The sequence below is a fragment of the Delphinapterus leucas genome, chromosome 17 (assembly GCF_059928025.1).
Source record: "Delphinapterus leucas isolate spDelLeu-1000000601 "Yukka" chromosome 17, BTC_Dleu_Yukka2, whole genome shotgun sequence".
Lineage (NCBI taxonomy): Eukaryota > Metazoa > Chordata > Mammalia > Artiodactyla > Monodontidae > Delphinapterus > Delphinapterus leucas.
In genome coordinates this window covers 18,621,415-18,636,770 of record NC_143145.1, presented here as the reverse complement: position 1 = coordinate 18,636,770, position 15,356 = coordinate 18,621,415, and the positions used below count along the sequence as shown (strand labels likewise).

Sequence of the window (15,356 nt, the reverse complement as noted above, 5' to 3'; positions counted from 1 at the left end):
CTTTTGGTATTTTGCTGCTAAATAAATGGTTGAGAACCACAGACTTAAACAGCAATTTAAGAAAAAATGTAGTCATTCACCTAAAATTTATGAAGCATCTACCATGTGCTTTTTTTTTTTTTAACATCTTTATTGGAGTGTAATTGCTTTACAATGGTGTGTTAGTTTCTGCTTTATAACAAAGTGAATCAGCTATACACATACATATGTCCCCATATGTCTTCCCTCTTGCAACTCCCTCCCTCCCACCCTCCCTATCCCACCCCTCTAGGTGGTCACAAAGCACTGAGCTGATCTCCTTGTGCTATGTGGCTGCTTCCCACTAGCTATCTATTTTACATTTGGTAGAGTATATATGCCCCTGCTACTCTCTCACTTCGTCCCAGCTTCCCCTTCCCCCTCCCCATGTCCTCAAGTCCATTCTCTACGTCTGTGTCTTTATTCCTGTCCTGCGCCTAGGTTCTTCAGAACCATTTTTCTTTTTTTAGATTCCATATATATGGGTTAGCATACGGTATTTATTTTTCTCTTTCTGACTTACTTCACTCTGTATGACAGACTCTAGGTCCATCCACCTCACTAAAAATAACTCAATTTCGTTTCTTTTTATGGCTGAGAAATATTCCACTGTATATATGTGCCACATCTTCTTTATCCATTCATCTGCTGATGGATGCTTAGGTTGCTTCCATGTCCTGGCTATTATAAATAGAGCTGCAATGAAAATTGTGGTACATGACTCCTCTTGAATTATGGTTTTCTCAGGGTATATGCCCAGTAGTGGGATTGCTGGGTTGTATGGTAGTTCTATTTTTAGTTTTTCAAGGAAACTCCATACTGTTCTCCATAGTGGCTGTATCAATTTACATTCCCACCAACAGTGCAAGAGGGTTCCCTTTTCTCCACACCCTCTCCAGCATTGATTGTTTGTAGATTTTTTGATGAGGGCCATTCCTAATGGTGTGAGGTGATACCTCATTGTAGTTTTGGTTTGCATTTCTCTAATGATTAGTGATGTTGAGCATCCTGTCATGTGTTTGTTGGCAATCTGTATATCTTCTTTGAGAAATGTCTATTTAGGTCTTCTGCCCAGTTTTAGATTGGGTTGTTTGTTGTTTTTTGATTTTGAGCTGCATGAGCTGCTTGTAAATTTTGGAGATTAATCCTTTATCAGTTATTTCATTTGCAAATATTTTCTCCCATTTTGAAGGTTGTCTTTTTGTCTTGTTTATGTTTTCCTTTGCTATGCAAAAGGTTTTAAGTTTCATTAGATCCCATTTGTTTATTTTTGTTTTTATTTCCATTACTCTAGGAGGTGGGTCAAAAAGGATCTTGCTGTGATTTATGTCATAGAGTGTTCTGCCTATGTTTTCCTCTAAGAGGTTTATAGTATCTGGCCTTACATTTAGGTCTTTAATCCATTTTGAGTTTATTTTTGTGTATGGTGTTAGGGGGTGTTCTGATTTCACTGTTTAGAAATTAATTTAGCTGTCCAGTTTTCCCAGCACCACTTATTGAAGAGGCTGTCTTTTCTCCATTGTGCATTCTTGCCTCCTTTATCAAAGATAAGGTGACCATGTGTGCGTGGGTTTATCTCTCAGCTTTCTCTCCTGTTCCATTGATCTATATTTATGTTTTGTGCCAGTACCATATTGTCTTGATTACTGTAGCTTTGTAGTATAGTCTGAAGTCCAGGAGCCTGATTCTTCCAACTCCGTTTGTGTTTCTCAAGATTGCTTTGGCTATTCAGGGTCTTTTGTGTTTCCGTACAAATGCTACCAGAAAACTACTAGAGCTAATCAATGAATTTGGTAAAGTAGCAGGATACAAAAGTAATGCCCAGAAATCTCTTGCATTCCTATACACTAATGATGAAAAATCCGAAAGAGAAATTAAGGAAGCACTCCCATTTACCACTGCAACAAAAAGAATAAAATACCTAGGAATAAACCTACCCAAGGAGATAAAAGATCTGTATACAGAAAAGTATAAGACACTGATGAAAGAAATTAAAGGTGATACAAACAGATGGAGAGATATACCATGTTCTTGGATTGGAAGAATCAACATTGTGAAAATGGTTATACTACCCAAAGCAATCTACCATGTGCTTTTAAATCTAAATTAAAAAAAAAAAAAAAAAGCAGGCAAGAGCGGTTTAAAAGTAGCATAGTAAATTTTGCTCTTTGGAGTTGGTTTTGGATTGTGTTATTTAACACTCTAAAGTTCCATAAAATTACCTTAAATCCACCACTGCTGGGGGGAGGGAAGGAAGGCAGTGGGCAGGCAAAGGGGCTCCATCATGGCTGATGACCTGGACTCGAAGATATACTTTTAACTTTCACATGTTAAAAATTAGCATAATTTGTATATGTGGGTTCTAAAAAATACAACAAAGTAATGAATATAACATAAAAGAAGCAGTCTCATGGGTATAGAGAACAAACTAGCGGTTACCAGTGGTGCAGCGGGAGAAATGTAGGGGTGAGGGGGTGGGAGGTACAAACTGTTGGGTGTAAGGATGTCTTGTAGAACACGGGGAATACAGCCACTATTTTGTAAAAACTTTAAATGAAAAGTAACCTTTAAAAATTGTATAAAAATTTAAAAAATTTAAAATAACATAATTTGTAAGAGAGTTCCATGATACACTCACACAAATAAAAACTATTTAAAGACTATTACTATAGAAATATGACTTAAACTTCATTACGGAAATACTGTCACATTTAACGGTATCTTTACAGTAAGATTATTTCGAAGTGTGTTCTTTGAAATAAGTTTGGATGGTCCACTTTTTTTAAGCAGTGGTCAACACAACTAAATTCTCAACAACAAAGTGATAATGATAATATCCATCAATATTCACAGTATTTTACAAAGGTCCTTCATATAAATGGCTTTAATGTTTTGATAAAAAATTGATGGATGTTGATATAAAGTTTCAAAAAATATAGGTAATGTGAAGATGAAAGCAAAAACATTCATCAGCATCTTACCTCTGAGAATTACCGTCATCACTATTATCTAATCATCCTTGATACAGCTGTACAAACATCCTTTGACAGTGAAACAGAGTGGTGTGTCAACAGAAATTTTTTAATAAACACAATTCAGTTTTACTTAAAAGTAACTGAAGAAGGAACGCAAATTTCATTGAATGAACCGCTGATCTTCAGAAAAAATTGTTTTACCACAAGAACAATTATTTTCTATTATTTAATATTTAACACAACCATGGATTCTCAAAGGCTTCTTACCATGTGTTTTAGTACATTTCCCTTGTAAGTATTTTTAACACTGTGGGAAGATATCTTAGATTTTGTTAACCACAGGGTAGGTTGTAAAGATGGAAACCACACTAAACCCCCTTTTTTCATTTTCCTTCCTGCCCAGTGCCACCTTCTGGTCCCCAAAACTTACAGGTTTCAGAAGAATGGTATAACAGATTGCGCATTACATGGGATCCCCCATCTTCCCCTGTAAAGGGCTATAGGATTGTCTACAAACCTGTCAGTGGTAAGTCATGCTTTTTAGAAAAAATATTGTCTTTCAAGATAGGTTATTTTTGTTTTTACTTTCTATGTTTGGTTTCATCTTTGGCTTTAAGAAATGGGAAGAGTCTCTTACCATTTTGGAAAAAAAAAAGGCTTTGAACTTATGACCTTACGTAAAAATAACTGATACACTAACGAGCAGAATATATACTTAGTTTACACCTGACCTAGACACACCCCAGACAAGGAGCTACCTAAGCAGACCTTGACTCCATAGCAGTAGGAAGCTTCTAGGGCTCGATGAGTATTTGGAATCTGTAATCTCTAATTCCTCTTCTACCTCTTCTTGAATTAGTTGGAAAAACTCCATTTACCAACTTCTCAGTCTCCTTATTTTGGAAACTACGTTAAGGTATAAAATTCATCAGAGCCCTAAGATTGTGGTAGTAAAAGGCTTTCTCATAAACCTCTCAGCCACCTTGATCACCTCTGTCCTTACTTCCCACATCATTATTTCCTGAAGGCAGGAGAATGACCCAGATGGGGGAGATTGTACCCTTGGTCCATCTGCCCGTGGAGACCATGTGCAACTTCACCTGTTACAGTATCATCTCCTGACACTGAGTACTTTCATGAAGTTTAAACAGGAGGCTAAAAATAGATATTATAAGAGTCTTCTCAGTTTTCTGGACCTGGGCCTTCAGTACTCCAATTGTTCAGCAGGAAAGGGTTCTCCTATTATTTCTCTTGATTTGGAAGGAAAATTTAAAAATCATCCTCTGGGTCATTAAAAAGCTCTTTCTCCCCTCAAAAACTCTGTGAGTCTCAATCTGTCATCTGAGATGTAGCTCTTGCCTCTAAAACACCTTCCAGACTTTTCTATTGTGTCCCATTATCTAGGTCCATACAGTTAAAATACTCCACCTCCAATTTCTCCAGACAAACATATCTATGAACCATAAAAATGAAAGAGCAAGAATATACCATGAATGCACTAGCTTGCTCAAGACTGATGCCTTGGGATCCAACACCAACTTTTTTGTTTCTTTTCTTTAGGCCTGAGGCACGTGTTCATTTGCAAAACAGCCCTGCTGAATTTATTCTTTGGACCATTCTATAAATACTTACCAGGTTTTCTGAGGGAAAATAGCTTTGTTTTAGGCCAGTGGTTCTTAACTGGTACAGTTTTGCTGCCCAACAGAGAGATTTTGGTTGTCTACGTTCTGTCCCAACTTGGGGTGTAGGGAGTTGCTATTGGCCTCTAGCAGGTCCAGTTAATCATCTTACAAGTCATTGTAGGCAACTTGCTCCCCCATAGCTCCAGAATAAAAAATTATCTAGCCCAAAACGTCAACAGTGCTGAGGTTGAAAAATCCGGTTCTAGGTCAAGTGGAAGAACGGTATGATGTCATTTGCATTGAGAGTTGGGGGTGTGGGAAAATCTCTACTGAGATAACACATACATACAGAAAAATATAAATATATTGTTGGAAGGAGGGGGTTCTGGAGTAAAGTGATAAGTATTTTAGGACCTTATTAAGTCAAAGCGCTCAAAGAATGAGCCCATAGGGGAAGAGGCAGGAGGTAAATACACTTGTATAGGACATAGCATGGAGTGTTTTTAATGATCAGAGATTCCGCTGGGTTGAAACAGAAATGAAAATGTAGAAGCCCAAAGAAGCCAGATAGTCAAGGGCCTTGGAGTACAAGTGTCATCTGTCTGGTCTTAAAAAGCATAAGAGGAGTGGATAAAGCCCATAATGGTAACATATATGCTGGTCCCCCATGTGGCAAGGTATGGCATAGTGTCCATGATAAAATTTGCTGCTAAGGCCACTTGCATGCTGTCCGGGGACAAAGCTAGGCGCCTGAGGTGGGGTAACTGAAAATGACTTCTGTTTAGCACATGCCCCAAAGCCTATGACAACATAGGAGCTCCACTGTGAAGGCCTCGCACTATGGTGGGTGGTGGATTGTGGGGTGGGCCAGCTTCTTCAAGTACTAGGGGAAGAACTAGTTGCCTAAAAAGAGCCTTAGGCTGGGAGTCAGGTATGTAAGTCTTGGAGCTAAATGGGGCTAGATTCAAACCCCAGCTCTGCTGTTTGCCTTTGGGACAATCTGAAACACAGTGGAATAAGTACTGTTACTTCAGGAGTGTTTTCATTTTTCCACATTCTGTTATAACTGAAATACACTCTTTCTTCTTAGTTGCTGGCCCAACGCTGGAAACATTCGTAGGGGCTAACATTAACACCATCCTTATTACAAACCTCCTCAGTGGAATGGACTACAACGTGAAAATATTTGCTTCCCAGGCCTCAGGTTTCAGCGACGCTCTAACAGGCGTGGTGAAAACACGTAAGACTGATGTCCTGTCACTTCAGCCCCTGCATGTGGTTTTGCTGCTTTGTTTTCCCTATAACTCAACCCCTGCTTCAACCTGGCGGTTGGTTTTTCTTTTCCTCAGCCTTGCCCTTTCTGGATGGTGTTTCGTGGAAAGAAAGGTGTGCTCCTTACTCAGGGCTATAGTTCAGAGTCCTAGTTGGCAGACGGAATGTCAGAACCTGGCATGCCAATATATTTGATGGTGGTGGATGGAATTTCCTTCTGGGAAGTCTTTGCTGGTATTTTTCAAATTAGGTGAAATTTTCCAACCAACCTGTATAGCCTGATGCGGCCAAAAGCTATCAAAGTTGAGCCGGGGGAAATTTGCCTTTTCTCAAAGCCTTTGCCCCTCCTCTCTCTCTCGCGCTCTCTCTCTCTCTCTCTCTCTCTCTCTCTCTCTCACTCTCACTATCTCGTGTGCGCACACACACACACACACACACACACACACACACACACACACACACACACCATCCATAAAAGATACTTGCACCACTCAAAAGACTTCCTTCTCTATCTTTTAAGGGTTTACATGCTGTCTGCTCACCATCTGGGACTTCTCCTTGGCATGCACCGCTCGCAGACACCCATGGTATAATACAGTGTTTTCCAACTCCAGCACATATGTTCCATATTCCTGACGTTTGTTATGCTTCCACACCATCTGTTTAATATATTTCTTTAAATGGACTTACAGTTTCTGTTTTTTTTTTTTTTTTTACTTAAATGCCTTTAAAACCCACAAATTACTCTAAACAGAAAACCAGTATTTTCAATACACGTTAAAGGTTAATACATAAATGACCAAAATAAAAATGGTTTGGCTGTGTGATCACTGAAATTATCCTGAGTGCTATCAACAGCACATGCCCCATACTCGAGAATGATCATCATGGTATAATCAGAAGTATAAACCTTAAATCTTCTACTTATTAGCTAAGGCCTTGAGCAAATTACTTAACTTCTCTGATCCTAAATTTTCTCAACTCCGAGATGAAGATAATCATAACTGTTTACAGGCTGCTTGGCAGGATTAAAGAGATAATGTATAAAAAGTGTCTACCATATGGCAAGCACTCAATGAATAGCCACTATTATTATTGTAATAATTGTGCTTTATGCATTTGGGCCATATCTCACTCTGACTGCTAATCAAAAAATTAATCCGATAAAAGGAATTTGTAAGGATGAGGCATATATTAGACCAAACCCCAAGCCACCTATATCTGGCAACTATGTTTTATATAGGGCCTATCCTTTCATTAGAGAAAGCTTCCTGAATTCTCTTTTATGGCATATCTTTAGATTTTAAAGGCTAGATATGGAATCAATTTAATCTCAGAAGAAATAGTCTCTGTCTTCAACAGACCTAGGAAGGCTTTGGCCTGTGGTTCTGATCTCGTACTTGGCTGTTGAAATGATACTGTTTTAGGCACTACTGTAAACTGCAAGTAATTTCCCTGTGTTGTGCCATTATAGCAACCCCTCAGTCCCTCCTTAGGAATAGCTTGGAGTCCCCTGTGCATTTCCCTACCCTTTCTTACCTCTCTCCTCCAGTTTATCTTCATTTTCCTCTCCAGATTACGCTTTCTGTTTGTGCCATGTTTTATGTCCACGATTTTCTATTGGTCTTTCTTCTCCTTACTCTTTCTTGTCTCTTTTTATCCTCCTTTCTCTGCTCCCCTCTTTCTTCTGTTTCATCCCTCTTCTCCCCTTTAATAAATGTGGTGATTATTCCAAATATATTTTAAAAGACTGAGGGTATTGAACTGTTTTATAGTCTACCCTTAAAGTAAAAATTAGATTGGCTTATTATTTGTTTTCTCTCTTTCTCCCAAGCAAGATAAAACCCCATACAATGGCAAATAAATTAATTCAAGGTGTTTTTAAAATTTAGTGTGGTTATATAAATCGTTATTGATTTCCTTTTTGTTGGGGGGAGAGGGTTGTTTAATTGGCCTTAGGGAAGAAGGTTTTCCCTTGCCGACCTAACAGAAAGGAATAATGTCAAGATGAAAACTGTGATTAGTCTAGATTGTCTCTACTGTCTTGAAATGTAATTATAAGCTATTTTTAAACTTTATGAAGTAGCTAAAAGAGAGGGGAAGTATGAGGAAATGATGTGGATGAAGTCAGAGGTCATTAGAGAAAGTAAACATTCTTAATTTTCTGCTCTTTCTGCTTGGATCTAAGTGATAAACACTGAATGTTTAGTCCTCTATTGTATTGGAGAAACAATATTTTTACTGCTTCCCCAAATAAACTCCCTGTGAATCATTTTTGAATATCACAGCATTTGCTCTAAGAGTATAAGAATCTGTGTATTTCTTTTGATTATTTTTTATCTGTGTAAAATCTTTCCTTTTTAAATATTCAAATACGTATCCATTCTCATTCAATCATGTTTTGAAGACCAGTCGGTGTGAACTGCTTCTGTCTGAATAAGACTTCCCCTTTGTCTGCTTTGCTCTTCCCTTTCATTTAAACCATGACTATCTTTCAGTGGTTGATGAGTGCATATCGTATTAAACGTTTTTATTATAAAAGTATTACATATTAATTGTGGAATATTTTAAAAGCACACATAAATAAAGAGGAAAGATTTAAAATCACCCATAAGTTTACTACCCTTGCTTCTGGTCTTTTCCAGAATTTTTTTTTTTTTTTTTTTTTTTGCGGTACGCGGGCCTCACTGTTGTGGCCTCTCCCGTTGCGGAGCACAGGCTCCGGACGCGCAGACTCAGCGGCCATGGCTCACGGGCCCAGCCGCTGCGCGGCATGTGGGATCTTCCTGGACCGGGGCACGAACCCGTGTCCCCTGCATCGGCAGGCGGACTCTCAACCACCGCACCACCAGGGAAGCCCGCAACTGCTTTTTAAAGTTATAAAATAGTTAATCTTTTGTGCACTAATTTATTGTGACTTTACGAATTTCCCACCACTGGCTATGGAAATTTGAATTCGAATTTTACCATGTTAATTCAGACTTGGGGACATTTGTGGCATTGTCTGCAATATGACATAGTTATGTTTCTATTTCACTACAGTGTTTTTGGGTGTGACCAATCTTCAGGCAGACCAGATCCAAACAACCAGCTTGTGTGCTCGCTGGCAGGTGCAACGTCATGCCACTGCCTACAGGATAGTTATCGAATCCCGCCAGGGTAAGTGCAATCCATCACATATGTTTTTGTCAATACTCATGTACTCTGTGCCAATCACTGTGGACAACACACAAGGAACATTAGACAAAAGCATTCTTCTTGAGGAGGCAATATTATGTTATGGATCGTGCAGGGTTTGGAATCAGGACGGCTGGTTAAGCCAATTTTTTAACCTCTCCAAACCTCCATTTTCCCATCTGTAGTTAATGGGTAGAACCGTAGTGCTGATCTTGTGGCATTCTGCTAGGATTAAGCTGAGAGAATCCGTGTAAAACATTTGCAACAGTGCTTTGCACATATTAAGCACCCAGGAAATGTAAGCTGCTATTGGTGATAGGAGCTGAATAGGCAGGACTGGTAACATATGTTAAAATTATATGGTGCTGTTATGTTGGTCTTTACTCCATGGGGATCTAGGTTTGACTCTAATGTTTTTCTCAGTGATTTTTTTTTTTTTTTTTTTTTTTTTACTTTTGGGGATAATTGATGAGCAGCAAACCCTCATTCAGGAGATGATATGAGGTATCTATGCTATCATGGACAGGTTCTTCAGCATCACAGCTCTCAAGTACATCTACAATTTGGGACTTGGCTTCAAAGTTGAAACACTGAAAATGTCTGCTTATTTTCACTAAAAGTATCAAGAAGAATGACAAAAGACTGATTCCCCAAAAATGAGTTTCTAGGGACCATTAATCCTCTTTTCACATTATCAGCATGAGTAATATTCAGAAGATGAGACCCAATAATGAAAATTACTTTAATCAGATTTGTATTATCAGTAGAAGAGATGCGTCTTGTTATTTTGGGGGAGGACATAGACACTAGAGAATCCCAGTTGATTTTTTTTAATCTTTCAAACTTGCTAATAGGATCGTTAAATTTTTTTTCTTTCTGGGTAAATGATCATGGTTTCCCCATTTGAAAAAGCAGAAAGAGCTCATTTTTCGGGTCTGGATAGGACTGAGTTTAGTTTGTAGCCCACATCCCTGGCTATAACTACATTCAACATGCAGAAATCCCACTTTTGATCCAATCCAGAAAGTGGAAAGCACAGTTTAGTAGAGGGCTGAGAGTGTTTGGAAATATGCTGAAAATACGAGAATAGGAGATGAGAACACGAGAAGAGATTCCTGCCAACACCAACCAAGGCATTGTCTCCGCAGGCGTGCTTAAGCTATTAATTCCTTGATTCCCTGCATGTGATCCCGTAAGGGTCTCTTTAGCCAGACACTGGCTAAGCTTATGGGAGTGGCTTTAATCTGGAATAAACATTGAATAAAGGAAAGTCAGGACAAATCATATGGGTTTTATGGTGGTTTTATGTGATTTATGGGATGCTTAAGCAGAATTAGATGAAAGATATGCAAGTGTTTGAGAAACAACTATAAATCTTGAGGAGTTATGTTTCATTTATCTTTTTAAGACTAGCTAAGTCGCACTTTAATATAGAACGGTTGACATTTATCACATTTTGGTGGTATTTGTTAAGCTTTAACAAAATAGTAGCTATAAAAATCACACTTCCAAACTACTCCAGAATATTTTTATCTTTTATATCATTTAAGAAGTTGGCATTGAGACATAGGTTCCTGTAGATATTCACTGGCTTTCGTTAAAAATTATAATTATATAGATTGACATAAAGATATCAAAACTGTCTATCATGGGATTAGTGAAATCCATCAGTTTATTTATTTTTTTAAATGATTTTACTTTAGCATATTTGAAAAATGGCACTGGGATTCTTATCAGAGGATGTGATTGATGGGTCTGATAACATTGATCTGGTAATTTAAAACCTCAGTATGCTCTTTCTGATGCCAAGATTTTTACTAGCAAAAAATGCAAGTCCCTATTTCCTTCTTCCAGTTAAGTTAATTTGTACTCTCCCAGGATTGTCTTCAGGCTGCCAAAAACCTCTTTGAGCCTCAACAGTCTCAGTTCAATAGGAATGAACAAAAGTATTGCTCAATTTATTTTTCATCAGCACTTATAGCTGAGAGATTTATAAGCCCAGTTAGCCTACATCTTATTCACTCAGGTGTCCAACTGAATATTATTAACCAACTAGACAGCAACAGATTCTAATTGATGTTTGGGGTGGGGAGTTAATGTGGGGAGAGCAGTAGGGAATATGTTTAGATATTTTAACTTACACAATTTAGGTCAGGGAATAGTCTTTCCACATTGGAGTGGGGAAGAATTAGATTGAGTTTCTTTATCTCACAGAGAAATGTGATCATTATCCTGATCACTGCCTTCGAAGGACTTGTGATCAGATGCCCCTTCTTCCATGGGCACATGAGTCCCAGGGCTCCCACTGTTTTAAAAATGTAATATCTCCCACTGGCTACATATGCTACCTCTGCAGAAATTTTAGCCCTTCCCCCTCAATCAGAGGAGAAACTAGAGAGAAATGGGACCGAATTCCTCCATGCGATGGAGTAAAGCCTCATCCCAGGCTGGCTTATTTATGAATGTCTCTGCCAAACTGCTACTGTTTGACAGGTAGTTTTCTCAGTGTGTGTGTGTGTGTGTGTGTGTGTGTGTGTGTGTGTGTGTGTGTGTGTATTTCCCATGGTCTGGTCAGTGCACTTTTATCCTGAGATGAAGTCGGTGGGTTTGCGTCTGCTCGGACCACAGCTGCTGGTCAACTTTCTTCTCTGGGCTTCAGTTTCTCCTAAATGACTTCTTTTGAGGCTTTCACCTGAGGTAATACCTATAAATTTCCAAGGTTTTGTGAATAAAGCAGCAAGGCTGTATCATTCAGGTTTGCTTGTTTTGTTTGGGAATGGTAGAAACACGAATAAAAGGGACTTAAGCGAAAGGGTCAATTTCTTGGCTAACATACTGAGAAGTTCAACAGTATCTGGCTTTAGGCATGTCTAAATCTAGGTGTTCAAACAATTTCATCGAGATGAAGCCTTGCTCCATGCTTCTGCTCTGCTCTCCTCTGCCTTCGTTCTCAGCCAGATTGTGAGTTGGCCCCAGTCTAATCCAAATTACATACTCCTAGCTTCCAGCTTAATAGTTTTACTGAAAAGAGAACTCTTTCTCAATTATTCCTACAAAAGTCCAGGAACTGAGTTGTATTGGCCTGGTTTGGGGTCACATGCTCCTAAATCTGTCATTGAGTTCAAGGGCATGAAATAAAATTATGGGTGAAACCTGGTTACTTCCCAGCCCTGTGTCTGGAGGCGGGGGGCGGTGGGCGTTTTTATTCAGTCCTTTCCAAATCAAAAAGACTCAGAGCGGGGAAGAATAGATTCAAAGAAAGAAAGATTAGATGCAAGACAGGCAGAAACAACAGCTGTCCTCTACCCATGTAAATATTGACTTTTTTTTTTTTTTTTTCCTGCGGTACGCGGGCCACATTGCTATGGCCTCTCCCGTTGCGGAGCACAGGCTCCAGACGCACAGGCCCAGCGGCCATGGCTCACCGGCCCAGCCGCTCCGCGGCATGTGGGATCTTCCCGCACCGGGGCACGAACCCGTGTCCCCTGCATCGGCAGGCGGACTCTCAACCACTGCACCACCAGGGAAGCCCTTGACATTTTTTAATTGCCAATAAGGAGAAAAAGAAAGATTACCAGAAGAATCAAGTCCTCTCAAGAGAGACTGAATTCAGATCTGCTTTTGAGTCAGTCATCCACTTTCCAAATTAAATTGTAGGCTTTTGGTTAATCGTAGGACAGACCAAAGTCAGAGACTTTGGGGTGGTTTTGAATAACTCAGAACCCCATGAGAACCTCCGTTAATTCTGCAGATGCTCAAGAGTTCTGTCTCTCTGTCCAGCTGTTTCTGAGTTGACGTGACACCCGAGGTTGGATGTAGTGTTTCCCTTCAAGTTCATGTATTTATACACCACATGGACCACGATACTGTATTCCCTCCCTAATCGCATTAACTTGGTGACTTTCTTTTTAGCCTGATTTTTTAAAGTTTCAAAGAATGCTCAACTTCTCTTCTATCTTTAGGTACCAAAATGTCAATTTTGCTGTGTCATCTATTAACAAGAATAGAGAATTGCAGCATAGTGGAGAGCCTACCTTATCAGGGACCAGATCCCCCTCAAAATGATCATATGAAACAAAAATCTATTCTCAAGATTAAACTTTTTTTGAAGCAGTGATATTATGCTTGGGGGTCAGAGTATTTGAAAGACCTGGAGAGTGGAAGCATATATCATCAAATTCCAGCTGACTATCCTAGATCCTGGATATTACTTGCTTGTGGCTCTCAGTAACCACTCATAGGACATTTTGGTATCATGTTGGTATCATGATGATCACTATGACAGTAACTCAGAGAATGTATTTAGCCTTGCTTCATAAGAATGAATGCACAATGACAGATTTTTCCCCCCCTTCCAGAAAAATAAATTTAACTCCTGGCTTTTGGCACAAGGTTTTGAGGAAATCAATCATCATTTGATCACGTTAAATGTTTTTCTTTAAGGCAAAGCCATTAGACCTGAATCACACATGCCAAAAGCAACATGGATACATCCCCATTCATGTAACCCTTCTTCGTTAGCACTGGGATCAAACTGATACTGTTTCCCATTAATTTTCCTGTATCTGTTCCAGTTTTCCAATGATTTGTAGATTTTTTGTTTTGTAGTAGGAGTGAAGCCCATTTATATTCTATTGTCAAGGGTCTGTGACATGGGTATTCATGAGAAATAGAGGAAATGACAGAAAAGTGCATTTCTAGGATTGATTCCTGGAGAGTCCTGGAAGCTTTTGTGGGGATAGATAAAGATGATCCATGCATGGATTTGGGAAATGTTTGTATTACAGGTGGCTCACAGAAGCTTGCAGGAGGCTCCAAAGAGTGGTTAATGGTCAGAAAGAAGCATTATGGGGGTTTGAGCTATTATGGGGTTCTGAGCCTGGGAACCCCAGACTGAACTTGGACATCAGCAAAGCAGAGGGCAGGGTTTACTAATATTTTCTTACTATTAAATTCCTTTCACAGCAATACATAATCTCACAAACACCTCAACAATTTTTTTATTTCATTATTTTGAATAATATATGACACAGAAAATATTGAGGTAGACCTTAAGTCATTCCACACAAATATATTACTAGAGGTTATATTATGTTCACTTTTGAAACTCTTTAATATTCACAATTATAAAAATAAATTTCAAATTGCTTTTGACAAATGGCCTTAATTTAATTATATTAAAAACAATCAGGATTTGTCCATAGACAAAATTTTAAATGACATATATCATGTTTGTTCTGACATGTATGTTATAATAAATATATTTTTGTTCATATATGTATTTAAGATATGGATTGAAATTTACTAGGTATTATACTTTCAAAATAGACAAATCACTTTTTAACATTTTCACGTTTTATGCTTAAAAAAGCAATTTTTTTTTGCTCTTTTTTAAAATTTATTTATTTTTTATTGAGGTATAATTGATTTACACTGTTGTGTTAGTTTCAGGAGGTGTACAGCAAAGTGATTCATTTATATATATGTGTGTATACATATATACATATGTTTACACACATATATACATATGTTTATATGTTCTTTTTCAGATGCTTTTCCCATATAGGTTATTATAAAATATTGAATATAGTTCCCTGCAACTGGTATTTTTTAATATTTTCTATATTTTGTTCATATTTAATAAACTATAACATTTTGCAGGAGTTCTCAGAAATATGTGTAATATTTAATCAATGTAGTTTTTAAACACTGGTTTTTAAATTCCTAGAAATAAAACTATATAAGGCTTTGACTAGGATGCAATTTGTGGATCAGATGAAAATCAATCTAGAGGGAAATTTGCATGGTAGTTTTTTTCATGGTAGCAGGGATTCTTCTTCTTAACCAGTTATCCATGGTTTATTTATAAAAAATAAATAATGGTTAAAAAATAAATAAATAAACACTCTATGCCTACGAGAAATACCAACTTTAAATTCTTCAGTAATGGAAGCCACCAAGGTAGGCAGCTATGTCCAATGGAGCTATAAAGCACTGAGCCACGAGGACTCATGTGATCTCCCTACTATCATGCTTACTAATTTCACATGCACTCAGCAGCTCTCCAACTCTTTCATTTTGAAAAAAATTGTATATTTAACTTATATTATTTTATGATATATTAATGGAAATTAAAGCAACATCCTCTGAGACTGGGCTTCAAGTTCTGAATTTACATTTCACTCCTGCTACTTAGTGTATGGACTTGGGTAAACTACTAACTTTCCTAGCCTTCAGTTTCTTGTCTTTAAATTGGGGATAATTATAAATATTATAAGGATCCAATGAATTA

At 38.1% G+C, this 15,356-nt stretch overlaps 1 protein-coding gene across 4 annotated transcripts in view; it reads left to right on the top strand.

Annotated features, from left to right (window-relative positions):
• COL14A1 (collagen type XIV alpha 1 chain) overlaps nt 1-15,356 on the top strand; it is a 230,376-nt gene that overhangs the window by 97,214 nt on the left and 117,806 nt on the right. For all 4 annotated transcript variants that reach the window (XM_089898775.1, XM_089898774.1, XM_089898773.1 and 1 more), the window contains exons 20-22: nt 3,397-3,519; nt 5,706-5,855; nt 8,930-9,046. In XM_089898775.1, the coding sequence (XP_089754901.1) occupies nt 3,397-3,519; nt 5,706-5,855; nt 8,930-9,046 (390 nt within the window). The remainder of the gene's footprint in view (nt 1-3,396; nt 3,520-5,705; nt 5,856-8,929; nt 9,047-15,356) is intronic.